Raw genomic sequence first — 23,073 nt, forward strand, 5'->3', positions numbered from 1 at the left:
TTTTTCAAAAAAGTGGAGAGGGCGGTTCTTTTCTAAAATTCGGGATAATCCTCCACTATACCTTTAATATAATAAATATAGCCTTGCAGTATAAAGATATTTCTCAAAACACACACGCAGGCCTGTTTGAACGTTAACAGTAACGTGACCTGAAAACATAAACATCACCACTCATTTTACACACAGTTTAGCAACAAACTAAACGCTGGGGGAAGATTACTACGTTTTTAATGTTTGGAGCGGTATGCACCCCCACTAACCTGGAAAGCGTTTTAAACAGTAACGTTAATACAGCGTCTCTTGCAGCCGGACGTTAGAGGCAGAGGGAAAGTGACTGCAGCGTTCGCTAATGTTAGCCTAGCTTCTTAAATAGTAGTAAATTCATCAAAGTCAGGGTGCCCAACGCTATTTTCCAATAAACTCTAGCGGTCATATTACACGGGACCCACGTGAGTGCGGTATTCATGTTCCACTTATTCAGCCTCAGAGGGGAGAGAGAGAACAACAAACAAAGGAACGTTTCCCTCCCAAACAAACGGGGGTCGAATGGGAAGCTAACTTCAGCGTCGCAACAACACATGAATATGAACTACTAGCTAGCCTGCTACATTACATTACATGTCATTTAGCTGACGCTTTTATCCAAAGAGACTTCCGGTTAAGTGCTTCCAACCCTGGAGGTGTAAACTCCAGACAACAAGTAGTAAGAGCAAGTCCATTAGCTTTAAATAAGCTAAACTACAAAGAGCCATATGAAAGAGCTAGCTAGCTTCTGCTCAGCTCCGTTAGCATTAAGCAGCCGAATGGGAAGCTAACGCATGCGCAGCTCTGTCTTCTCTTGTCTCTGAGTGCCGTGTAAAAGAGCAGTTCTTAAAGTGTTTAGCTGAGTGTGTGCGGGTTTACCTGGAGCTCTGTCTTCTTCAAACTCGCTAATAACAAACAGCACAGCTATCCCGCCGCCAGCCACACATCCCAGTCAAACAACGAGACTTCCGCTTCCTCCCAGTCCGGGTTTTTCTTCTTCTTGTCAGATTACTACTTCTGTAGTATACCGCCACCACCTGTACAGGTGTGTGTACTACCATGAACTTCAGAGAGTATAGGCTTGTATTATTTCAAAACAAACAAACAAAACAAAACACAAATAAATAAAATAACATATCCAAAAAATTATATATTATATATATTCTTTTCATTATACCAGTATTATGAAGAAAAATAAATAAAGCTTCAAGTCTCTCCCTGGTCATTCCCTTTTCTTCAAGTATATAATGTATTGAGTTCTCTCCTTCCATTTCCTGCCAGTTTATTCTACTATCATTATATTTCTCACATACAAAAAGTACATGTTCCACATCTACTTTGTATTTGCATTCTATGTATAATCCATTACCATGTCCTACTATGTCTAAGGTAGCATTCAGTCCTGTGTGACCTAATCTAAGTCTTGTATATAGACCACTTCTTTCCTTCTGTGTAAACTCAGTGAAGTAACCCTTTTCCCGGTCACATTCTTCCGTAATTTATGATAGTGTCTAGCATTAAACTCTGCCTCCAATTCCGTTTGCCATCTTTGCATATTTTTAGACTTAATTATGGATTTGGCTTCACCCTTCCCCAGTGGAACATTAATTCCTATACATTTGTTTTTCAGCATCTTTTTCGCAATTTTATCAGCCTCTTCGTTTCCTGTAAGACCTATATGTGCTGGAACCCAACAGAACTGAATAGTGATTCCAAGGTTCCTGAAATGCAAAAGTAAATGTTTAATTTCAATAATCAAATCTTCTCTTGATGAGTGACCTGTATCTAAGCTATGAATAGCTGCCATGGAATCTGTACAGATCACAGCTCTCACTGGTTTAACCTCTTCAATCCACCTAAGAGCTGTAATTATCCCAGTCATCTCTATACAGTATACAGATAGAACATTATCTAACCTATAGCCATCTCTTTTATTAAATTCCAGAATAAATACCACAATGCCCATTTTGTGGATCTTACCATCCATCTGTATATATTTTAACATACCCATAGAATGACGATTTTATATATCCCTGGCAATATGCTGTAAAACTTTGTTCATTTGGATACTCTCTCTTTCCTTCCAAAAGTTCACTGTTAATCTCTGGTGATGGAAGAAAGCATGGGGGAATAACACTTAGACCAGTGATGGACTAAATGTCAGATCTTTAAGTCCATATTGTTCTGCTATACTGTTGATGTTCCACCCAAACCCCTTTTGATTTTGTTTGATATTCCCAGCAAACATTAAGGACTGAACTTGCTGGATTATTAATACTTCCCAACAAGCTAACCCAGTATGTCAGAGACAATTTATCATACCTCAAACTAAGAGGAGATTCCTTCGATTCTACTAATAAAGCACACGTAGGGTTTGTTTTTATAGCCCATAAAGCATGTCTTATAGCTTTGAATTGAATCCTCTCAAGTTTTCTTAAAGACGTTTTACATGCTGAACTATAAATTACACATCCATAGTCTATGGTAGATCTTATTAAAGCTTTATATATATACATCACAGACTGCTTATCTGCTCCCCAACACTGTCCAGTGGTCATCCTCGTTAGATTTAGAACATTTTTACATTTTGTTTCAATATGCTCTATATGATGTTTCCATGTAAAACGTTCATCCAACCATATCCCCAAATATTTAAATTTCTTCTCTCTTACAATTGATTGATTGTACAACATAACTGTATACCTGTCTGGGACCTTCTTTTTTCTGGTAAAGAACATAACCTTTGTTTTAGGTATGGAAAACTTAAATTCCCAATCAATACCCCATTGTTCAATTGTTTGTATATCCCTTTGAACAGCTCTGGTTATGTACGATATGTTGCGTCCCTGTTTCCATATTACAGCATCATCTGCATACAGCAACCCTTCATTCCTTTCCCCTAAATTTTCAAATATGTAATTTACCATAATATTGAATAATATGGGACTAATAACACTTCCTTGAGGAATTCCGCTGTCAACCATAAACTCTTTACTTATTATGCCATTACCAACTTTGACCCTAATTGTACGTTGTGACAGAAAGTCTAATATATAATTATACATTCTCCCACTGATTCCCATTTTATCTAATTTAATTAATAGTCCCTCTCTCCACTAGTGTCATACACTTTTTCAATATCTAAACACACTGCCACCATGACCTCTTTCATAACTAGAGTCTTCTCTATTTCATTGGTGAGCTTAACTAAAGCATCAGTAGTTGATTTACCTTTTCGGAACCCTGTCTGATACTTTTTTAAAGGACATTTATATTCAAGATAATAATTCAAACACTCCACTACTTTTTTTTTCCATGAATTTTCCTAAATGGGATGTCAAAGCAATGGGTCTATAATTCTCTGGATTGCTAGAATCCTTTCCTGGTTTAGGAAATGGAAGAATGGTTTCATCTTTCCATACTTTTGGTATTTTGTCCTCATTCCATATCTTGTTAAATATTTCAAGAATTTTTTTCAAAAGTTTATCAGGCAGATTTCTTATCATTGCAAAGCATATATCATGGAGAAGAGTATCCTGTATTACCTAAAGCCATTTTAAGTTCTGATAAACTAAATTCAACATCTAAGACAGACATATTTCCCTCTCTAGTATTAAGAATGTCTGTGTAAGCATTTAGAATATCTTCCTTTCTTTTCTTAACACACTCATCCAAATGGTTACCTCTATGAATCTCTGCAAATTTGCCTCCAAGTAAATTAGCTTTGTCCATATCCGATATTGCTTTATTTTGTCCGTCAATTAGGACAGGGATATGTGGGAGTTTATATTTACCTATCATCTTTTTAACCATCATCCACATCTTATTCAGCATTGTTTCTCCTCCAATTGTCGAACAAAATTGTCTCCAAGATTCTTTTTTAGCTTCTTTGATAACTTTCCTAGCCATCGCCTTTTTCCTTTGATATTCCATAAGAGTATCCATATTAAGCGTTTTGCGCAACATTTTAAAAGCTCTATTTCTTTCCTTAACAACTTCCATACATTTAATATTCCACCATGGAACAGCAGTTTTTCCTCTTTGGCTCATATTGTTAGGAATACTCTGACTTGCTGCTGCAATGATAACCATACTCAACCTTCGATTCATGTCATCAATACTTTGTTCTATGTCTTCAGGCATGTCATTAAATCCATCTATACACCATTTAGAAAATGTCTTCCAATTTACCTTCTTAAAACACCATCTATGATGGGAATTAAGTTCTTCCCTCTTAAAATCAATATCTACATTACATAGTAGTCCGGGTTTTTCAGATTAAAAGTTTAAAATGAAAGAAAGCCGCCGCCTGGAGGTCAGGAAGGAAACAACAGATCCACATTCAGTTCATTAATCAGTTAGTGGTGGACTGGAACTGAGGACATTTACTCAAGTACTGGACTTAACTCCAGGTACTGGGACTTTACTAGAGTATTACATAATGTACAGCATTTTAATAACTAAAATAATGTAGAAGTATAAAGAGAAATTAAAAAAATATAGATTCATTTTGAGCATTTAAATTTATTTCTCCACCAGACTCCCTTGAATTAAAACAGAAATGTTATTGTGAAGTCCTTGTACGTTATTCTCTGGCGCTACCCGAGCTGGCTATGTCCTCCGGTAAGAGAGTCGCTGCAACCTTCGCTTTTAGTTCAACAAATTTATTGATATCCAAATCCAGCAGTGAATAAAGTGGTTGTTGCTTGCAATGTGTGTGTGTGTGTGTGTGTGTGTGTGTGGTTTTCTGTAAAATAAGGAAATACAGAATACAATATAAATATAACCTGTACATAATGAATGCACATACTGTATATATAGATTAAAGAATAATAAACAACAAATCACTCTGCAATATACATAATTATATGCAATGTACATAATTGCTATGCAATAAAAAGTTGCTGTGCAAACAACCACATAATTCTGGATAGTAGTGGATAATAGTGTGTGTGTGTGTGTGTGTGTGTGTGTGTGTGTGTGGTTTTCTGTAAAATAAAGAAATACAGAATATGTACATATAACTTGTACATAATGAATACACAAATAACCAAATAATTCTGGATAGTAATGGGAATCAATAGAACCCAATGTAGTAAAGAATACATGTTTCATTGTGTCCTTATATGTATTGGCCACTACATGGCGCTCTAAGACCCCAAATGGAACATAGCAGTAGCATTCAGGTCCAATAGTCATGTTGACTACACAAACAAAGATACATGCAACACCAGCATGGACATAAAACTGGACTTCCGTTCTCAATAACTCACACGGCAACACAACAGAAGCTTATACACCTGACAACTTTAGGAGCAGCTGTACTCACGTCAGCAGCAAACTACAAAAGAAATGGCAAAGTTTCGCATGTGCACAAATGCATGAGTCCAAGGAGTGACGTAGGCTCATCAGTCCAGCAGGGAGTTTTCCACAGTTATGATTATTAAACACACTTATTTCAAAGCCTTGTCCAAATCATTCCACACGTTCAATTCTTTTTTTCCAGAGTTACCTGAGTATTAAATATCGTGTACAGCCTTTCTATAATTAAAATAATGTGGACGTATAAGGAAAAATGACAAAATACAGATTCATTTTTAGCATTTTACTTCATTTTTTCACCAGACTCCATTTAATTAAAACAGAAATGTTACAAACTTTATTCAAAGTGGACAGAAACACAATTAAACTACCAAAAGCCGTCTTGGTTCATTTTTCCACTGTTCCAAAAATCACCACTCTGGTTTGGTTGAAATAAACCCTTAATTCACCCATTTACATGTGGAGATATGCTGGCTCTATACACGCTAAAAGTCCTGATTATTTATGCTGGCTCTATATACTAAAAGTCCTGATTATTTACATGGAGTCTGGTGGAGATATGCTGGCTCTATACACACTAAAAGTCCTGATTATTTACATGGAGTCTGGTGGAGATATGCTGGCTCTATCAGGTAGAGTTGAGACCAGTGATGACATCAGGTAGAGATGAGACCAGTGATGACATCAGGTAGAGATGAGACCAGTGATGACATCAGGTAGAGATGAGACCAGTGATGACATCAGGTAGAGATGAGACCAGTGATGACATCAGGTAGGAGTTCTATTAGTGAGACCACACAAAACTGTTGACCAACGTATTCACTGTGTCCTTTTTGTGGAAAAAAGTAGTGGATGGAAAATATAACAATTAGCCTATGTCTGACAGCGGGGACATAGTAAACATATCAGAACGGGGGGCACACTTATTAATTTATTTATATGTTTTTTGTGGGGGAAAATTGCCAAAATTGTTGCTGCATACCCCTCTGACACTGGGTAGTTGCGCCCCTGCCTAAACCTCTCCAAGTGACCACATTTAGCTAAATGCTTTCACTCACTTCTATGCTATTAGAAAAAAAACATACTAAAGACTTAAAATCACTTCCAAAACCTTTTAACATTCATTCAAACACTGTTGATCATATTTGTTCTCATAAATCACATGGATGTGGCTGCTGGCTCTGGGAGGCGGGACTTAGCTCTGTTGCGCATTCATTAGGAATGGCTCCCATTGGATGTTCCTATCATGCTATGTACCGTTGGAAAGGGAACGTGATTGGCAACAGCTGCCATGATTGACGTGTTGATAGCCAATGAGAGCTGTTTCTAAGATGGCTGCTCAGAGAGATGACGCAGCGTATTGGCGCTCCACAGTGGGAGCGCTCGCTGGACGTCGGGGGCTGTCCCGGGGTGAAAACTAAACAGAAAAAGGCGGGGATAGTCTCTTTGTGTAGGCAGCAACGTGAGGAAAACAAACGTTGCAAACACGGTGCAGGGCGAGGAGACGGAACGAGGTCGGCACATGAAGTTAGCAGACAGTTAGCATGGACTCTACAGGACAATATTCCTAACCTGGATGAATTCTTTCCATCTGTGGAGACTTCCGGACTAGAGGAATATTAATAAGACAGGAAAGGACGGGGACTGAAGGTTTAGGACAGCCTCCAGGTAGGGAAGCGCCATCATCTTCTCCTTTTTATTTTGTTCCTTTGTTGTTGATCCACGCGCCATGTGTTAAAAATAATAATTCTCTGTGTGGTGATCAGCAGATAGTATATGAGTATAGTGATGTTCTAGTGTCTCCTTTCTCATGGTGTGTCTCTGTGTGTAGATCAGCAGATAGTATATGAGTATAGTGATGTTCTAGTGTGGAGTGTCTCCTGTCTCCTGTCTCATGGTGTGTCTCTGGTTGTTGTCTTCACAGCTCATCTGTGGGACGAGACCCTTCTGACTTCAGGACGTCCGTCTGGAATTAGTTCCCCCTGAAGAACAAGAATGAGTTCTCCACAAAAGGTGAGATCACTTTGACTCCAAGTGTTTGGATTAGTTTAGTCATTGGATGCTCCATGGATCTCCTCTTTACTTTAGATATCAACCTTAGTATTTCAACAGTTCAATCAAATGATAGCAAGAAAAAGAAGAATAGTTTCCCCAAAATAAACTGGAAGGACACAACAATGCAGCATTACTATTGATTGATTGACATTATTATTACATATTGGAACATTTTATGTAAATTAGGGCTGTCAATCGATTAAAATATTTGATCACGATTAACCTCATGACTGTCCCTAGTTAACTCGTTATTAATAACAGATATTATATCTGTTCTAAATGTACTTTAAGGGATATGTTTTTGAACTTTGTAATGCTCAAGTGGTATTTGAGAGTTAACGTTCTCCGGTGGTAACTCAGTTCACATCAACAGTTGATGCTAATACCTTTAGTCTTGTGGAGAGAACCATCTGGAAGGGTTTAGAAACTCAACTTGTCCTCCGTAAACACTATTAATTACACCACAACATTGGTCTGCACCCCCCCAGCTGGCTTTAAACTCAGTGGGGGGTATGTTCACCTCTCTAGCCACGACTAGGGTTGGCTATCATTTGGGTTTTTACAGATACCGGTGCTAAAGCAATACTTTCAAACCAATACTTAAAAAAAACAAACATAAAAAGACAGTTGGTGACATTAAAGAACAGCTGGTTTATTGCTAAGGCCAATGACTGGTAACACTTTATAATAAGGGTCCATTAAAAGCATTAATTAATTAATGTAGAACTTCATCAGTAATGTACAAGGATTAATAGTATCTCATGCATGACTTAATGCAGGAACAATACGTTAATAATTAATGCATCAATTAAGGTATTTGATTCCTCATGATTTCTCATTTATTAATGATGTTCATGTCTTCTTCAAAATACTGATCAGTCACAGCAGCTAGCCTGCTCCTGTCCAGGCTAACAGCTAGCCTGCTCCTGTCCAGGCTAACAGCTAGCCTGCTCCTGACCAGGCTAACAGCTAGTCTGCTCCTGACCAGGCTAACAGCTAGCCTGCTTCTGACCAGGCTAATAGTTAGCCACTAGTGTTTCTTCTTGCTGCGTATCTTTTACTGTCTTGGCACTGTTGTCAACACATTTTGACTAGCGAGATGGCAGCGCCCAGAAACCCCAACAGCTAAAGTAGGTCATTCAAAACCGTTCTTATTAATAAACTCTGTGTACACAACCAATGTTGTCAGTGCTGAGTTCATGTGTAGAGCCCCTGGTGATACTTGGAGCAAAGTCTCATGCTGGGTCGAGCCTTCTTAGTGTTTTAAAAATAGTGATTTTGATGCTATCATAGTAGCGCCCCTAGCTCTCCAATTCAAAAGGCCATTTGACTGAAAAACGAGAAAAGGGTAATTCTTAAAAGTGGCGCTTCTGTCCTAATTATGCTTTGAAACTAATAGTTTGACTCGGGTACATTCACAAAAACACCCTAGCTTGCATTTTGGCGAGAGTTACGCTTTAATGCTAGATTAGGGCTTGTGGTAGTTTCAGGCTAGCAGCTTGCTGACCTCAGAACATACCAGTACCGCTGTGACTCTGAGAGTCTCTCTCTTTCTTTCTCTCTCTCTCTCTCTGTAATGTGTCGGTAGTCCCGGCTTTTCACTGATGACACCGAGAAGCATTTAAACGAAAGTGAGTGACAAACTGCGTTATTTTCAAATGGTGCGTGCCCATGGATTTACTATGGTTAACGTCTACAAATATTGCCCTTGACTTTGCTTGCTGTTGGTTAGCTAGCATTGCGTCAAGCATTACTTCTCATAACTTTTTTCTCCATATCCTCGATTTTCTCATAGTAACGTTTTGTTAAAGCGACCCCACGTTACCATATCTTAAGCTATGAAAGGCAAGAAACTGGTGAGTGGGCTTAGCTGATCAACAGCTGGTTTTGCTATTTTTATCATGTAAATCAACGCAAATAGACTGCTGAAGATGATTTTTAAGTAGCGCAGGGCACTGATGGACCCATAAACATTCTACATTTTATGGCAACCCCAGAGTGGGTGTGAAATATTGCAGCATATAAACAAGACATTGTGGAAAGGGGCAGAGTGAACTATTTGCACCCTTTTATGATACAGTTTTGCTAAAATATTCATTTGAAGAATGAGGGAAATTGAGGAAAGTGATGCACTTCTTGTGCAACAGATGCATATAAAAGCTGTAAAAGCAGTTGGAATTGGTCTTTGCTGAAACTTGAAACTACAATCAAGGTCCATGCAGTCAAACACACATTCATGCTGTCTGACTGTTTTTAAGAAAATTGAAAAAAAGGGTTGTGCTAAATGCATTCTCTGCATGAAGGAAATTAACTACAGTAGCAGAGGGGTTCATGCCCTGTGTGCACACTGTCCGACATGCATACACACAAACAAACAGTGTGACCTCAATGTTATCAACTCAAAGTGTGGCACAACTCTTTACCAGCTACTCAGAACCAGGCCTCAGCAGCAGAAAAGATCAGGGAAAGTGTTAAGCTTCTAGTGCCTATGTGTAATCTTAATAATGGAGGTGTGTGTGTTGAAGACTAGTTAAACAAAAATCATTTTTGTGGAAATAAGGACAAAGCAAATGGAGATGAACAAAATTTGTTTAAAATGAATCACAAAATTAGTAATTTATGTATTTTCTTTCTCTATTTCCAAATGAGTGTCGATATATTTAGATTTTCAGAATTTCATTTTACTCCATGTGCCTATAAGGGTGGGCCGGGGTTGGTGGTAATGTAAGTATCTGGATATTTGCCACGGGGCGAGGGTTTCGATTACCTCTCTCTTTTTTGAAACAAAAGTGGCAGATAATAGCAGACCGACTGAATGCTGAAACCATTGAAGGAGTCTGTAAAGAAGGACCTGCTATTTCATGTTTGGGGTGACGGGGATCAGCCAATCAGCGCCTTTGTTTGGGGTCAGAAAGGACGCCTGTGTTGCGCTGGCTGATAAGTTTCGTTTTTGAGTTAGTAGCGAGTGGCCAGGAGAAGCACATGTAGATATTTGTGGGGTTTATCGTTGTCGTCTGTGTCGCCATATGTGCTTGTGTGCGTTCAGAGACGTGCGTACATTGGTGTAAATGTTTACATATGTGTATTTTGGTGCCTTGGGTTTATATGAATGTTATCTGTTCTGGGATGCTAGTTGGAAATGCAGCATGTTAGCATGGAAAATCGCTAGCAGCATGCTAATGCCTAGTATTGTTGGTGTTACATTACTATTGTGTTTATGTGTCCTCACATGACGCTGCGCAATTGTTATTGGAGTGTTTGCAATGGTTGTGTGGTAGAGAATGATGATTGGGCTGCTCTTACTGAGACCCAGCAGTAAGAAGGCTGCTTTAATTTAATTTAATAAGGAGCTGATGTGTGTTATCTGATATTCTTTGGTTATTTGATATGAGCAGCTATATATGTGTGTGTATGTATGTATGTATGTGTGTGTATGTATGTATGTGTGTGTATATATATATATATATATATATATATATATATATATATATATATATATATATATATATATATATATATATATATATATATATATATATACATTATCTGGGAATTAATATTATCTGGGAAGCAATATTTGGACATTAATTCATAGGCAGCCCAAACTTTGTAGGTTGGAAGACAACCATGTCAGTATGACTGAACCATTACAAGTTTGTACAGCATGCCCTAGATTTGGAAAAAAAAAGTGTAAAAGGACATTAAGGGTAGCATAACCTTTCAGCAAAATCTAAGAGGGTGCACCACCTTTTTTCCTGGATTGTGACCCAGAATGACCCAGCTGCATGTCATTTGGCTCAGACCCCCCCACTCAGTGCCCCTCTCCATAGCTGTCTCACTGTATGTTATGTCATGAACCATGAAGAGGTTAAACATTTTAAAGGTGCTTATTCAGGGTTAGTGAAGTGAACCTGTCGAGTGATTTTTTTGGGGGGGTAATAGTTTTTACATTGACTCAGGCAGATAAGATAGAAAGCAAAGTCTTCTTAGACAGTGATACATTTTGAAAAATAAAACTTGTTTTGCTTAAATATCTGATCCTTCTGCTATTACGAAACACAATTTTGGCTGTTTATAGTATTATGTCTGTTAATGTAACAAAAACACTAAATAATAATTTTCACTATGTATTGGTATATATTTTTATGATGATGTAAGGTGCTGGAAAAAGCTTTTTAAAATGGACCTTAAAAGTGCTTGAATTTGACCTTAGAAAAGGTGTACGAACCCTGCCTCTTAAAACCGCCTTCATAGTATCCCATAATATACGAGGTGAGACCTCATTATTATCATTAAATTCTAGGAAAACACTTATTTCTTTCCTGATGTCTTGATTGAAACGAGGATCATTAAGTAGGCCAGAGTTAAGTTTCCACACAGTATTTCGGGGTGTCAGGTCAAGGTCAACCGTTAGATATATAGGTGCATGGTCACTCAAATCAATTGTCCCAATATCACATGCATGCATTTTATCTTTGTCCCTTCCAAATGTTATGAAATAGTCTATTCTTGTGTATATGGAATGAGGAGCAGAGTAGTGGGTGTAATCTCTTCTTTATGGGAATAGTTCTCTCCATATATCAATAAGTCCCACATCCTTGAAAATTGTGTTGACTTTTCTGTATAGAGATTTTGTTTCAGTTTTACCACTTGAGGAGTCAAGTTGTGGCTGGATATTACCCCCCCCCCACACACACACACACACACACACATATTAGCAGGCCTTCTGTTTCTGTTCTTATTATATCAATTATCTTCTGAAAAAACCCATATCACTTCCTGGTGGTGCATAGATATTGAGTGAACTTATATTTCCATCTATATTTCCCTTTATTAGAACATACCTACCCTCCTTATCTTTAATTTCAGATATTTTTTCAAAATTGATCTGTTTAGAGATAAGAATTGCTACTCCTCTCCTATGTCCTAGCTTATATGATGAAAAAAATAAGTTAGTAAATCCCATTCTCTTCAATTTTTCATGCTCCTTATCATTTAAGTGGGTTTCTTGTAAATATACCACATGTGCCCTCTCAGCCCGTTAGCATTATATGAAATTATCTTAACCTTGCTACCAGCCATAAACTATGCATCTTTATGCTCAAACAAGTTTCAAGTGATTTACTCCCTAAAAAAAAGACAATTGTTTATTCATATCTTGACGGAAGTCCCGAATCTCCTCCAGAAAATTAGCTAGGCTAGTATAAGCCGCTGTGGCTTGGATTGAGCTAGCCTCCCCATGAGGTGAGCTAGAAGTATCTCGGCCTACTACCTCGGTTTGCTGTTCGTACCTTTTTTTTCCGGTTGCTTCCCTTGTTCTCGTTTTCGCCCGAGACATTTTGACCATTTATAAGTAAAAACGAGTATTACTTGAATACTTTTGGGGGCAAAATAAATTGATTCTTGGAGGAGCTGTGCTCTTAAGCAGCCATTCGCTGTGCTGATGTCACCGGAACCGTAAATGTATGTTTTTAGGCAGCTTATGCATTCAGGCGGTCCACGATCGTCTGCCACGCCTTCTCTCGCTGTTTGATTACAGCGTTACAGTTGTTTGATTACAACTTGCCTGAAAAATGTAGAATATTTCAGAACTAGAATTATAAACAGTACATTTGCTCAATAATAACATGTCTCCAACTGGCACATACACTACCGGTCAAAAGTTTGGGGTCACTTAGAAATTTCCATTCCACTCCATTCCAGACACAATACCTGCTGAGATCAGTTGTATTGTTTTTTTTAACCAGGGCAGCAGTTTTCAGATTACATTATTTGCTTACATAATTGCAAAAGGGTTCTCGACTGTTGTAGAAAGAAGTGTCTGAAGAAACACTTGAAATTCATGCTTTTTGGTCTAAACGTCATACCCAAATTAAAAGTGGTACAGCTCCCATATACTTTGACACTTAGGGGTGTGCCTGATATCATTGGAAAGGAAACATTCTCAAGTTTTTGTTACAAGTGTCAGGGCCATTCTAGGCCTTACTGACACAGAGTTACAGAGGCTAGAATGGAGATTTTTTATTTCTGTCCAAGTTATAAATCTGTAAAGTTATTAAAATACACTGCTGTAAACACATCTGACAGGTGACAGACAATACAGCATTAGCCACGTCTCAGCTCAGCGTTTTTTTATGTCTATTTGAAAAGTGCAAATAAAAAAGCCAAAAAACTACAAAATACAACACTTCTCAAATACACAAACAAACCCACATCAATCACCTTTCCAATGATATCAGGCACACCCCTGAGTGTCAAAGTATATGGGAGCTGTACCACTTTTAATTTGGGTATGACGTTTAGACCAAAAAGCATGAATTTCAAGTGTTTCTTCAGCCACTTCTTTCTACAACAGTCAAGAACCCTTTTGCAATTATGTAAGCAAATAATGTAATCTGAAAACTGCTGCCCTGGTTAAAAAAAACAATACAACTGATCTCAGCAGGTATTGTGTCTGGAATGGAGTGGAATGGAAATTTCTAAGTGACCCCAAACTTTTGACCTGTAGTGTATATTCCTAATTTTTGCCTTAAATTATTGTATGAAGAGTTAAAATTGTGAGTGAGAGCAAGTTCAGGGTTTAAAGAAAGTTGTTCACTAACTCTCTCTCTTTCTGTTTGTTGGTTGCTATAGAAACAGAGAGAAGGAGAGGGACCCAAATGTCACCACTGTCAGCACTGTGACAAATCCTTCACAACATCTACATATTTTAAGATTCATCAGAGAGTTCACACTGGAGAGAATCTACACAGCTGTGATCAATGTGGGGCAGCATTCACACGACAGGTTAAACTTAAAAGACATCAACACATTCACACTGGGGAGAAGCCGTACAGCTGTGATCAATGTGGGGCAGCTTTCACACGACAGAGTAACCTAAAAACCCATCAACGCCTTCACACTGGAAAGAATCTACACAGCTGTGATCAATGTGGGGCAGCTTTCATACGACAGAGTCACCTAAAAAACCATCAACGCATTCACACTGGAGAGAGGCCATACAGCTGTGATCAATGTGGGGCAGCTTTCACACAACAGGGTGACCTAAAAAACCATCAACGCATTCACACTGGAGATAAACCTTACAGCTGTGATCAATGTGGGAAAACTTTTTCTCTTAGTAGTAGCCTTAAAAGACACCAGCTTATTCACACTGGAGAGAAGCCGTATTGCTGTGAACAGTGTGTGTCAACCTTTTCTCAGAGTAGTCACCTTAAAAGACACCAGCGCATTCACACTGCCTCGTAGTGAACATGTTTCAGAGCCAAGCTGTTTCCTCCTGCCTCCTCCTCATGCCTTGATAGCTGTGTTATATTCTATAAGGCTGACCAGCACTAACTTTATCTTCTGAACAGCATGCATGTTATCTTGGCTACGACTACATATTACCCTTTGAAGGGATTAATTCTCAAAATTAGCTTTTGTTCCTGTAATAAAATATTTTGATTTCAGGGTTCAAGTCCTAGCGCTATTTAACTAATGCTGCAACAAAGGAGTATTTGTTCTTAATTTTGGATGTTTATGTGAAAGAAAGCAACATGGAATAACCCAGATAAAAAAAAATTGTTTTACAATATTTAATTATTACAAAAGCGTTGAATTTAATATCACTTTTGATGTCGTTAAAGCCTATTTTAGGGGTGATGAAGCTACCCAAAAAAGTTCCTAAGCTCCCCCAAATAATGTTTTATTTATATTTCACGAACTGTCAGCTGGTGGAAAATGCAGAGACGGAGGCTCAACGAGCGCCTGCGTGCACGTAACGGTATGTGGACGAGTGAGGTAGAAAGTGACTGAAGAGAGAAGAGCGCAAGGCGGCATAAAAAACAAAGCAGTAAATCTGAGAAATAAAACGTTTTCACCGATTCCTCACTCGAAATGTAACTGTAGCAAGCTTCTCACTATCACTAACGTTATCCACATTCCTATTTAGAAACAACAAATAATATATCCAGCTACAAAAAGGCGGAAAGTAAAAAGTTAGACAGAAGTACAAAGAGTCAATGGCTATGAAGATGATACACCGTCTTGTCTCGTATCATTGGTGTAAACTGGCAGCTTTCAGAACGCTGTGTTGCAAGTAGCTGCAGCATTCATCACATCGCAAATCTTTGGCCTGAACTTGCTGCTACTACTACTACTACTACTAATAATAATAATAATAATAATAATAATAATAACTTGGATTTATATAGCGCCTTTCAAGGTACCCAAGGTCGCTTAACAAATAGGGGGGGAGGGGGGTTAGGGGTCAAATAACTTAGTGAAAAGAAATGTTTTGAGGTGCTTTTTGAACATGGGCAAACAATGTGTGAGTGGAATTGTTAAGACGTTTACTTGCTTAACTTGAGCTATGTTTCCTCGAGGTAAAGATAAAGAGATATTTTAGCTGGCTATGGTAAACAATAGTCTAGCTAGAGTGAATGAATGAAATACAAGAACAAACCTAGCTAGCTATCCGAAACTCTCTATACTTTGCCATTAATATAGCCTGCTATCTCTATAGTATTAAAAACAACATCAGTCCCCACAGAATGTTGTCACTGAAAACTAAATTTAATAGTGCCACTGTTAATGCTATTGTACTGTTATATCATTCAGCAGACACTGGAATATATTGCGAGAGAGAGAGATGTCAGGGCAGCTGATTCTGAGGGAAGCAGCTTGATTGAGCTCAGTAATGTTAGTGGTCTACAGCAATGGTTCTCAAAGTGTGGTCCAGGGACCCCGCCAGGGGGTCCCCCAGCAAATTATTTTCGCTATAATTCCATCTATAATTAACAGATTGTTTCATAGATTTATTGATAGACTCATTCATAGTCTTTCTGTAATAAAACCTCTAAAAGCAAAAAATCCTATGAGATGACAAAATCTAAGGTATAGCCTAAAAATAATTAGGCTATGCCTAAAACAGCTGGTTGGATTCAGGGGGAAGTTTAAGAGCTGAAGAAGGCTGTGGAATTTGGTCAAAAGCTCCAAATGAGAGAATGTGAGCCTTGTGTTGAGAATGATATGTTAAAGATGTGTTCCCATTATTTGTTTTTGTCTGCTTTATACATATTCTTGTTTTATTATTTGTAGTTTAACATTATCTTTTCTTACTTTGTGTACCTTTCATTTCATAATGTATATTTTACATTTTATATTAACTCTTTGTATTTTCCGTCTCTGAATATGGTTTAACATCTGTTCAGATTTGTTCACTGTAAAAAGGAGAACTTTAAATTAACTTAAATTTCTCATCTTACTTTGATTTTGATTTAAACTGAAGTGGACTGAAGTTGAGGCCAGGTCAAGTACTCTGTGCATGCTTCATGCTAAGAACAGGGTTTCCTGAGCAGTTTTGCAGGGTTTTTTATAGAATACTTCTGGTTCTGCTGGGAACTCTGAACACAAAAAAACAATTTTAAACAAATTTGACAGATTTATTTAATCAGATCGTCTTGTTCTCTTTAGTGTTTGTGTTCGAAATCTAAATGTTTGACAAGTTGTTCTGCGGTCGGAATACAAACCTTATCAGGTATATATTGGAACAAAAAGACATTGTAGTGAACACATAAGTCACAACGATTAATCAGAAGATCAGCTGTTCCTCTTGATCTGTTTGGTCCGATCACTATTTGTCCGTAACTGACTTCTTTAGTTCCTCTCACTGCAGCTCGATCGCTCTTTGCAAAAGACAATTATGTTACTACGTGATAATAAGTGATGTAGCAGTCCTGTTAGTGTAATGCTACTGCAGTACGTAATACAAAAATAGTATTTCATAAAAAAGATTAATTATCAGGATACAGGAAGTCTGATTCAAATAAAAGTTTAAATTGACATTTTGGCGGGAGATTGGCGTGGTGTTTTGGTCCCAAAAAAAAAGGACTTTCCTGTCCCGGAGGTATTTATTTTAACCCAAACCACAACCTAATCCTGGTTAGACTTTTGGTGCCTAAACCTAACCTTCACAAGAGCAACATAACGGTGACTGATCGTCGTTTTACAGCATTTAAAAGAACGCCATATTTCCTCAGATATCATACGAATGCACTTGCGTTGTGCATCAATTACACAATTTCCGTAAGATACATTAATCACATGAAATGTAGCAGGTAGATGATTTATTATTACTTCCTGCACTAGCAACCTAATGCTAACACTTCCAAGCCTATCATTAATATTCACTGTCTTTTAGCTCTGTTCTTTTGAGGTAAATAGTAAAACAAAAATGCATCTTTATGCAGATGATGCTGTTTTATATAGCGTTGCTGATTTAGTTTTTCAGTTTTTATTAATTTTGTTGTATTATGTTTTTTTATCTATTTTATGTATATTCATCTTCATCTATCGCTGAATAAATTTACCCAGCATGCCCTCTGAGGGTTTCCTTAGTATTTCTTTTTTTACTTAATGTTTCATGAATGTAACATTGTTGTTGATTTTAACGTGCTAAATAAAAAAAGTATTTCATTGATTCATTAATCTTGGTAGATAAAATGTGATAATAATAATTATTATTAATATTACTACTATTATTTGAAGAGAACATGTTTATTAAAATAATGGTGCCAATTTTTATTTTATCCAAGAAACTCATGTTTCAGAAACAGATCAGTGTCATTGTGGAGGAGTCAGAGGGGAAGAGATGTGTGGTTTTATATTATTATTATTAGAGATGTCAGCAAATAGGTTTTATATTATTATTAGAGATGTCAGCAAATAGGTTTTATATTATTATTAGAGATGTCAGCAAATAGGTTTTATATTATTATTAGAGATGTCAGTAACAGGTTTTATATTATTATTAGAGATGTCAGTAACAGGTTTTATATTATTATTAGAGATGTCAGCAAATAGGTTTTATATTATTATTAGAGATGTCAGTAACAGGTTTTATATTATTATTAGAGATGAGAGAGATTTCTAAGGTTCACACTTGCATGCACACAACTGTTATCTTCGCACAACACATGCCAGGGTTGAGTTGTGTTTAACTGATTCCTTTCTTATACACATTTCCTCTTTTTCTAGCCGACTGTCTGGTATGTGATGTTACCATCAGTGGCGGCTTGTCAATAGAGGGTGCTGGGGTGCCGCCCCCATCAACATTCCAAGAATATAAATGTTTACAAAAATGAAATAACAATAAAAAATAAAATAGTTAACTCATACGGTGTTCGCTGGAAGAAAAAAAGAGGATAAAGGATTTCGGAGCGGACCAACTTGATTTACAAATCCAGCAGCAGGATGAGGGCGAAGCTACACCAGAGCTACTAATGGAGATGGCTGGCTGGATGTGATGTTAGAAATTTGTTTTGCTTTCCCTGTCACTGGAGTCCTGCATGGGGCTCCAGTGGGGGACTCCATTGTTCTGCTGGGGGACTTCAACGCACACGTGGGCAATGATGGAGACACCTGGAGAGGCGTGATTGGGAGGAACGGCCTCCCTGATCTAAACCAGAGTGGTTGTTTGTTGTTGGACTTCTGTGCTAGTCATGGATTGTCTATAACGAACACCATGTTCGAACATAGGGATGCTCATAAGTGTACCTGGTACCAGAGCACCCTAGGCCGAAGGTCAATGATCGATTTTATAATCGTGTCATCTGATCTGAGGCCGTATGTTTTGGACACTCGGGTGAAGAGAGGGGCAGAGCTGTCAACCGATCACCATCTGGTGGTGAGTTGGGTCAGGGGGTGGGGGAAGACTCTGGACAGACCTGGTAAGCCCAAACGTGTAGTGCGGGTAAATTGGGAACGTCTGGAGGAGGCCCCTGTCCGACAGACTTTCAACTCACACCTCCGGCGGAGCTTTTCGTGCATCCCTGTGGAGGCTGGGGGCATTGAACCCGAGTGGACAATGTTCAAAGTTTCCATTGCTGAAGCTGCGGCGAGGAGCTGTGGTCTTAGGGTCTTAGGTGCCTCAAGGGGCGGTAACCCACGAACACCGTGGTGGACACCGGTGGTCAGGGAAGCCGTCCGACTGAAGAAGGAGTCTTTCCGGGATATGTTATCCCGGAGGACTCCGGAGGCAGTTGCAGGGTACCGAAGGGCTGCAGCCTCTGCCGTGAAAGAGGCAAAGCAGCGGGTGTGGGAGAAGTTTGGAGAAGACATGGAGAAGGACTTTCGGTCGGCACCAAAGTGCTTCTGGAAAACTGTTCGCCACCTCAGGAGGGGGAAGCGGGGAACCATCCAAGCTGTGTACAGTAAGGATGGGACACTGTTGACCTCAACTGAGGAGGTAATAGGGCGGTGGAAGGAGCACTTTGAGGAACTCCTGAATCCGACTAATACGCCCTCTATGTTAGAGGCAGAGCTGGAGGATAACGGGGATTGTCGCCGATTTCCCAGGCGGAAGTCACTGATGTAGTCAAACAACTACACAGTGGCAAAGCCCCGGGATTGATGAGATCCGTCCAGAAATGCTCAAGGCTCTGGGTGTGGAGGGGCTGTCCTGGTTGACACGCCTCTTCAACATTGCGTGGAAGTCTGGGACGGTGCCAAAGGAGTGGCAGACTGGGGTGGTGGTTCCCCTTTTTAAAGGGGGACCAGAGGGTGTGTGCCAATTATAGGGGTATCACACTTCTCAGCCTCCCTGGTAAAGTCTACTCCAAGGTGCTGGAAAGGAGGGTTCGGCCGATAGTCGAACCTCGGGTTGAGGAGGAACAATGCGGATTCCGTCCTGGTCGTGGAACAACGGACCAGCTCTTCACTCTCGCAAGGATCCTGGAGGGAGCCTGGGAGTATGCCCAACCGGGTCTACATGTGTTTTGTGGATTTGGAGAAGGCGTATGACCGGGTCCCCGGGAGATACTGTGGGAGGTGCTGCGGGAGTATGGGGTGAGGGGTCTCTACTCAGGGCCATCCAATCTCTGTATGACCAAAGTGAGAGCTGTGTCCGGGTTCTCGTAGTAAGTCGGACTCGTTTCAGGTGAGGGTTGGCCTCCGCCAGGGCTGCGCTTTGTCACCAATCCTGTTTGTAATATTTATGGACAGGATATCGAGGCGTAGTCGGGGTGGGGAGGGGTGCAGTTTGGTGGGCTGGGGATCTCATCGCTGCTCTTTGCAGATGATGTGGTCCTGATGGCATCATCGGCTTGCGACCTTCAGCACTCACTGGATCGGTTCGCAACCGAGTGTGAAGCGGTTGGGATGAGGATCAGCACCTCTAAATCGGAGGCCATGGTTCTCAGCAGGAAACCGATGGAATGCCTTCTCCAGGTAGAGAATGAGTCCTTACCCCAAGTGAAGGAGTTCAAGTACCTTGGGGTTTTGTTCGCGAAAGAGGGGACAATGGAGCGGGAGATTGGTCGGAGAATCGGGAGCAGCGGGTGCGGTATTGCATTCAATCTATCGCACCGTTGTGACGAAAAGAGAGCTGAGCCAGAAGGCAAAGCTCTCGATCTACCGGTCAGTTTTCGTTCCTACCCTCACCTATGGTCATGAAGGCTGGGTCATGACCGAAAGAACGAGATCCAGGGTACAAGCGGCGAAATGGGTTTCCTCAGGAGGGTGGCTGGCGTCTCCCTTAGAGATAGGGTGAGAAGCTCAGTCATCCGTGAGGAGCTCGGAGAGAGCCGCTGCTCCTTTGCGTCGAAAGGAGCCAGTTGAGGTGGTTCGGGCATCTGGTAAGGATGCCCCCTGGGCGCCTCCCTAGGGAGGTGTTCCAGGCACGTCCAGCTGGGAGGAGGCCTCGGGGAAGACCCAGGACTAGGTGGAGGGATTATATCTCCAACCTGGCCTGGGAACCTCGATCCCCAGTCGGAGCTGGTTAATGTTGCTCGGGAAAGGGAAGTTTGGGGTTCCCTGCTGGAGCTGCTCCCCCCGCGACCCGACACCGGATAAGCGGACGAAGATGGATGGATGGATGGATTCCCTGTCTTTTATTTCAAAGTGTTGGCACTGAGGTTTTGTGGACAACATTGGGGGTAAGAGACCTGAAAGATCTCTCTGAAAAATGCAAACCTCATGAAAGTAGTCGCAGACATCTTGATAATAGCATGAAGCTAACGTTTTTGGGCAGAGTTAGCATTGCTGAACAACTAGGATTAGCATTAGAAGGCACAACGATGAGGTGACACAAAATGGACACGTACTGTCCAGGATAATACACTGTGTGACATTTTGTGGAGCTGACAAAAACAACGTGCAAGAATTTTTTTTTGAGTTCATCCCTCTGCAGTCAGCTACAGCTGAGTCCATTGCTACTGCCCTAAAAGAGCATCTTGCTACTATCCTTCCTGAGGATCAGAAAAGTAAGCTCATCTGCCAGGCATATGGTGGGGCCAGTGTGATGAGGGGTGCCACTTCAGGTGTTCAGTGGAAAATACAAGATGTGTACCCAAATACCCACTACATCCACTGCCACGCATATCAGCTCAACCTGATAATGCAACAGGCCACCTCTCACATATCCAAGGTTTTGGCAGCTGTTTTTCAAAGTCACCCAAGTGGACATGTTTTCTGGATAAAGTGGTTGCCCATAGACGGCCAAGATCCAGCTCTTCACTCTCGCAAGGAATCTCATTTGCTGTTTTGAGAGCAGACAAGACTCAGGTGACTTTGACCCCAATACTGTCAGGTATGTCTGAAGGAAAGGAGAGCAAAATGTATGTTCAAGTAGTTAACATGCTTATGTCACCATCAGCACCTCTAGGACATTGTATTTACAATAGTCCTCTTTGTTCTTCCCAGCATAAAACAATTCCAGTGTTATTAATTTGTCCGCTTTCTGTCTTTCTTTATTTTAGAGGAAGCATTCCAGTGTCTATCAAAGAGCAGAAATGGCGTCAGATGATGGTGGTGAACGAAGTGCCATGCCCCCCCCACACCTCCTCTCAAACAAGCAACACTCAGCACCTCAGCAATCACCCAAAGGAAAGTCAAATGTTAGATGTAACAGCAAATTCTTTACAGAAACAGAATATTTTATGTTTGTCTATTTTTTCACTTTTAACAGCTGAGTAAATAAAGAAACTGAAAAGGGAAAATTGGTCAATTCTTCTCTTTTTTAACCAAGCAAAACATCTTTTGCATATACACACCCTTATAATCTTTGTTTCTCTACAGCAAATTATAATATATTGTACTTTCAGGGAGACTTGGGCCTAACACATTCAGCCAGTTGGAACAGAAGAACACACCAGAATAGGCCTGTTTAGTGAGCAGGATTTGGTGGCCGCATTCCTACTCTTATAACATGCAATTCAATGTGGAAGTAATCCAAGTATTCAGAATATGTTACTCAGATTAAGTAATGTAACGGAATACGTTACAAATTACATTTTTGGGCATTTATTCTGTATTCCATAACAAAATACGTTTTGAAAGTATCCTTCCCAACACTGTGCACAATATTCTCCCTGAGACTACTGCACAATATACTCCTGAGACTACTGCGCAATATACTCCTGAGACTACTGCGCAATATACTCCTGAGACTACTGCGCAATATACTCCTGAGACTTGTTAAGTCTTAACTAGCTTCTTAATATTCTACACAACAAACAGACTACAGATGCTCTATGTCTGTAGTCTGTGCTTGTAAAGTTTAATGAAGCTGTGATTATCCTCAAGGTCACAATAGGTCAATATATACACTAAGGCCAACTTTAAAAAATCAGACTCAAGGGACAAGGGTTATAAGGAATGGTTAGCAGCTTATAAAATCATTAAGCGTTTATC

The 23,073-nt window shown here is 39.8% G+C and overlaps 1 protein-coding gene and 1 pseudogene across 2 annotated transcripts; both read left to right on the forward strand.

Annotated features, from left to right (window-relative positions):
- The window catches only part of LOC114574063 (zinc finger protein 501-like), a 134,005-nt pseudogene that overhangs the window by 25,785 nt on the left and 85,147 nt on the right, over nucleotides 1–23,073 (forward strand).
- LOC114545236 (zinc finger protein 239-like) lies at nucleotides 6,815–22,280 on the forward strand. 2 transcript variants are annotated; one of them, XM_028563519.1, is made up of 3 exons: nucleotides 6,815–7,014; nucleotides 7,271–7,359; nucleotides 14,035–15,367. In XM_028563519.1, the coding sequence occupies exons 2-3, from the start codon at nucleotides 7,342–7,344 to the stop codon at nucleotides 14,647–14,649; spliced, it is 633 nt and encodes a 210-aa protein (XP_028419320.1). In that variant the 5' UTR covers nucleotides 6,815–7,014; nucleotides 7,271–7,341; the 3' UTR covers nucleotides 14,650–15,367. The 2 variants fall into 2 exon arrangements, 1 of the variants encoding a protein (XP_028419320.1); XR_003690849.1 differs by lacking the exon at nucleotides 14,035–15,367 and adding an exon at nucleotides 22,140–22,280 and having other exon boundaries at nucleotides 6,819–7,014.

This window comes from Perca flavescens, chromosome 19, assembly GCF_004354835.1.
Source record: "Perca flavescens isolate YP-PL-M2 chromosome 19, PFLA_1.0, whole genome shotgun sequence".
Lineage (NCBI taxonomy): Eukaryota > Metazoa > Chordata > Actinopteri > Perciformes > Percidae > Perca > Perca flavescens.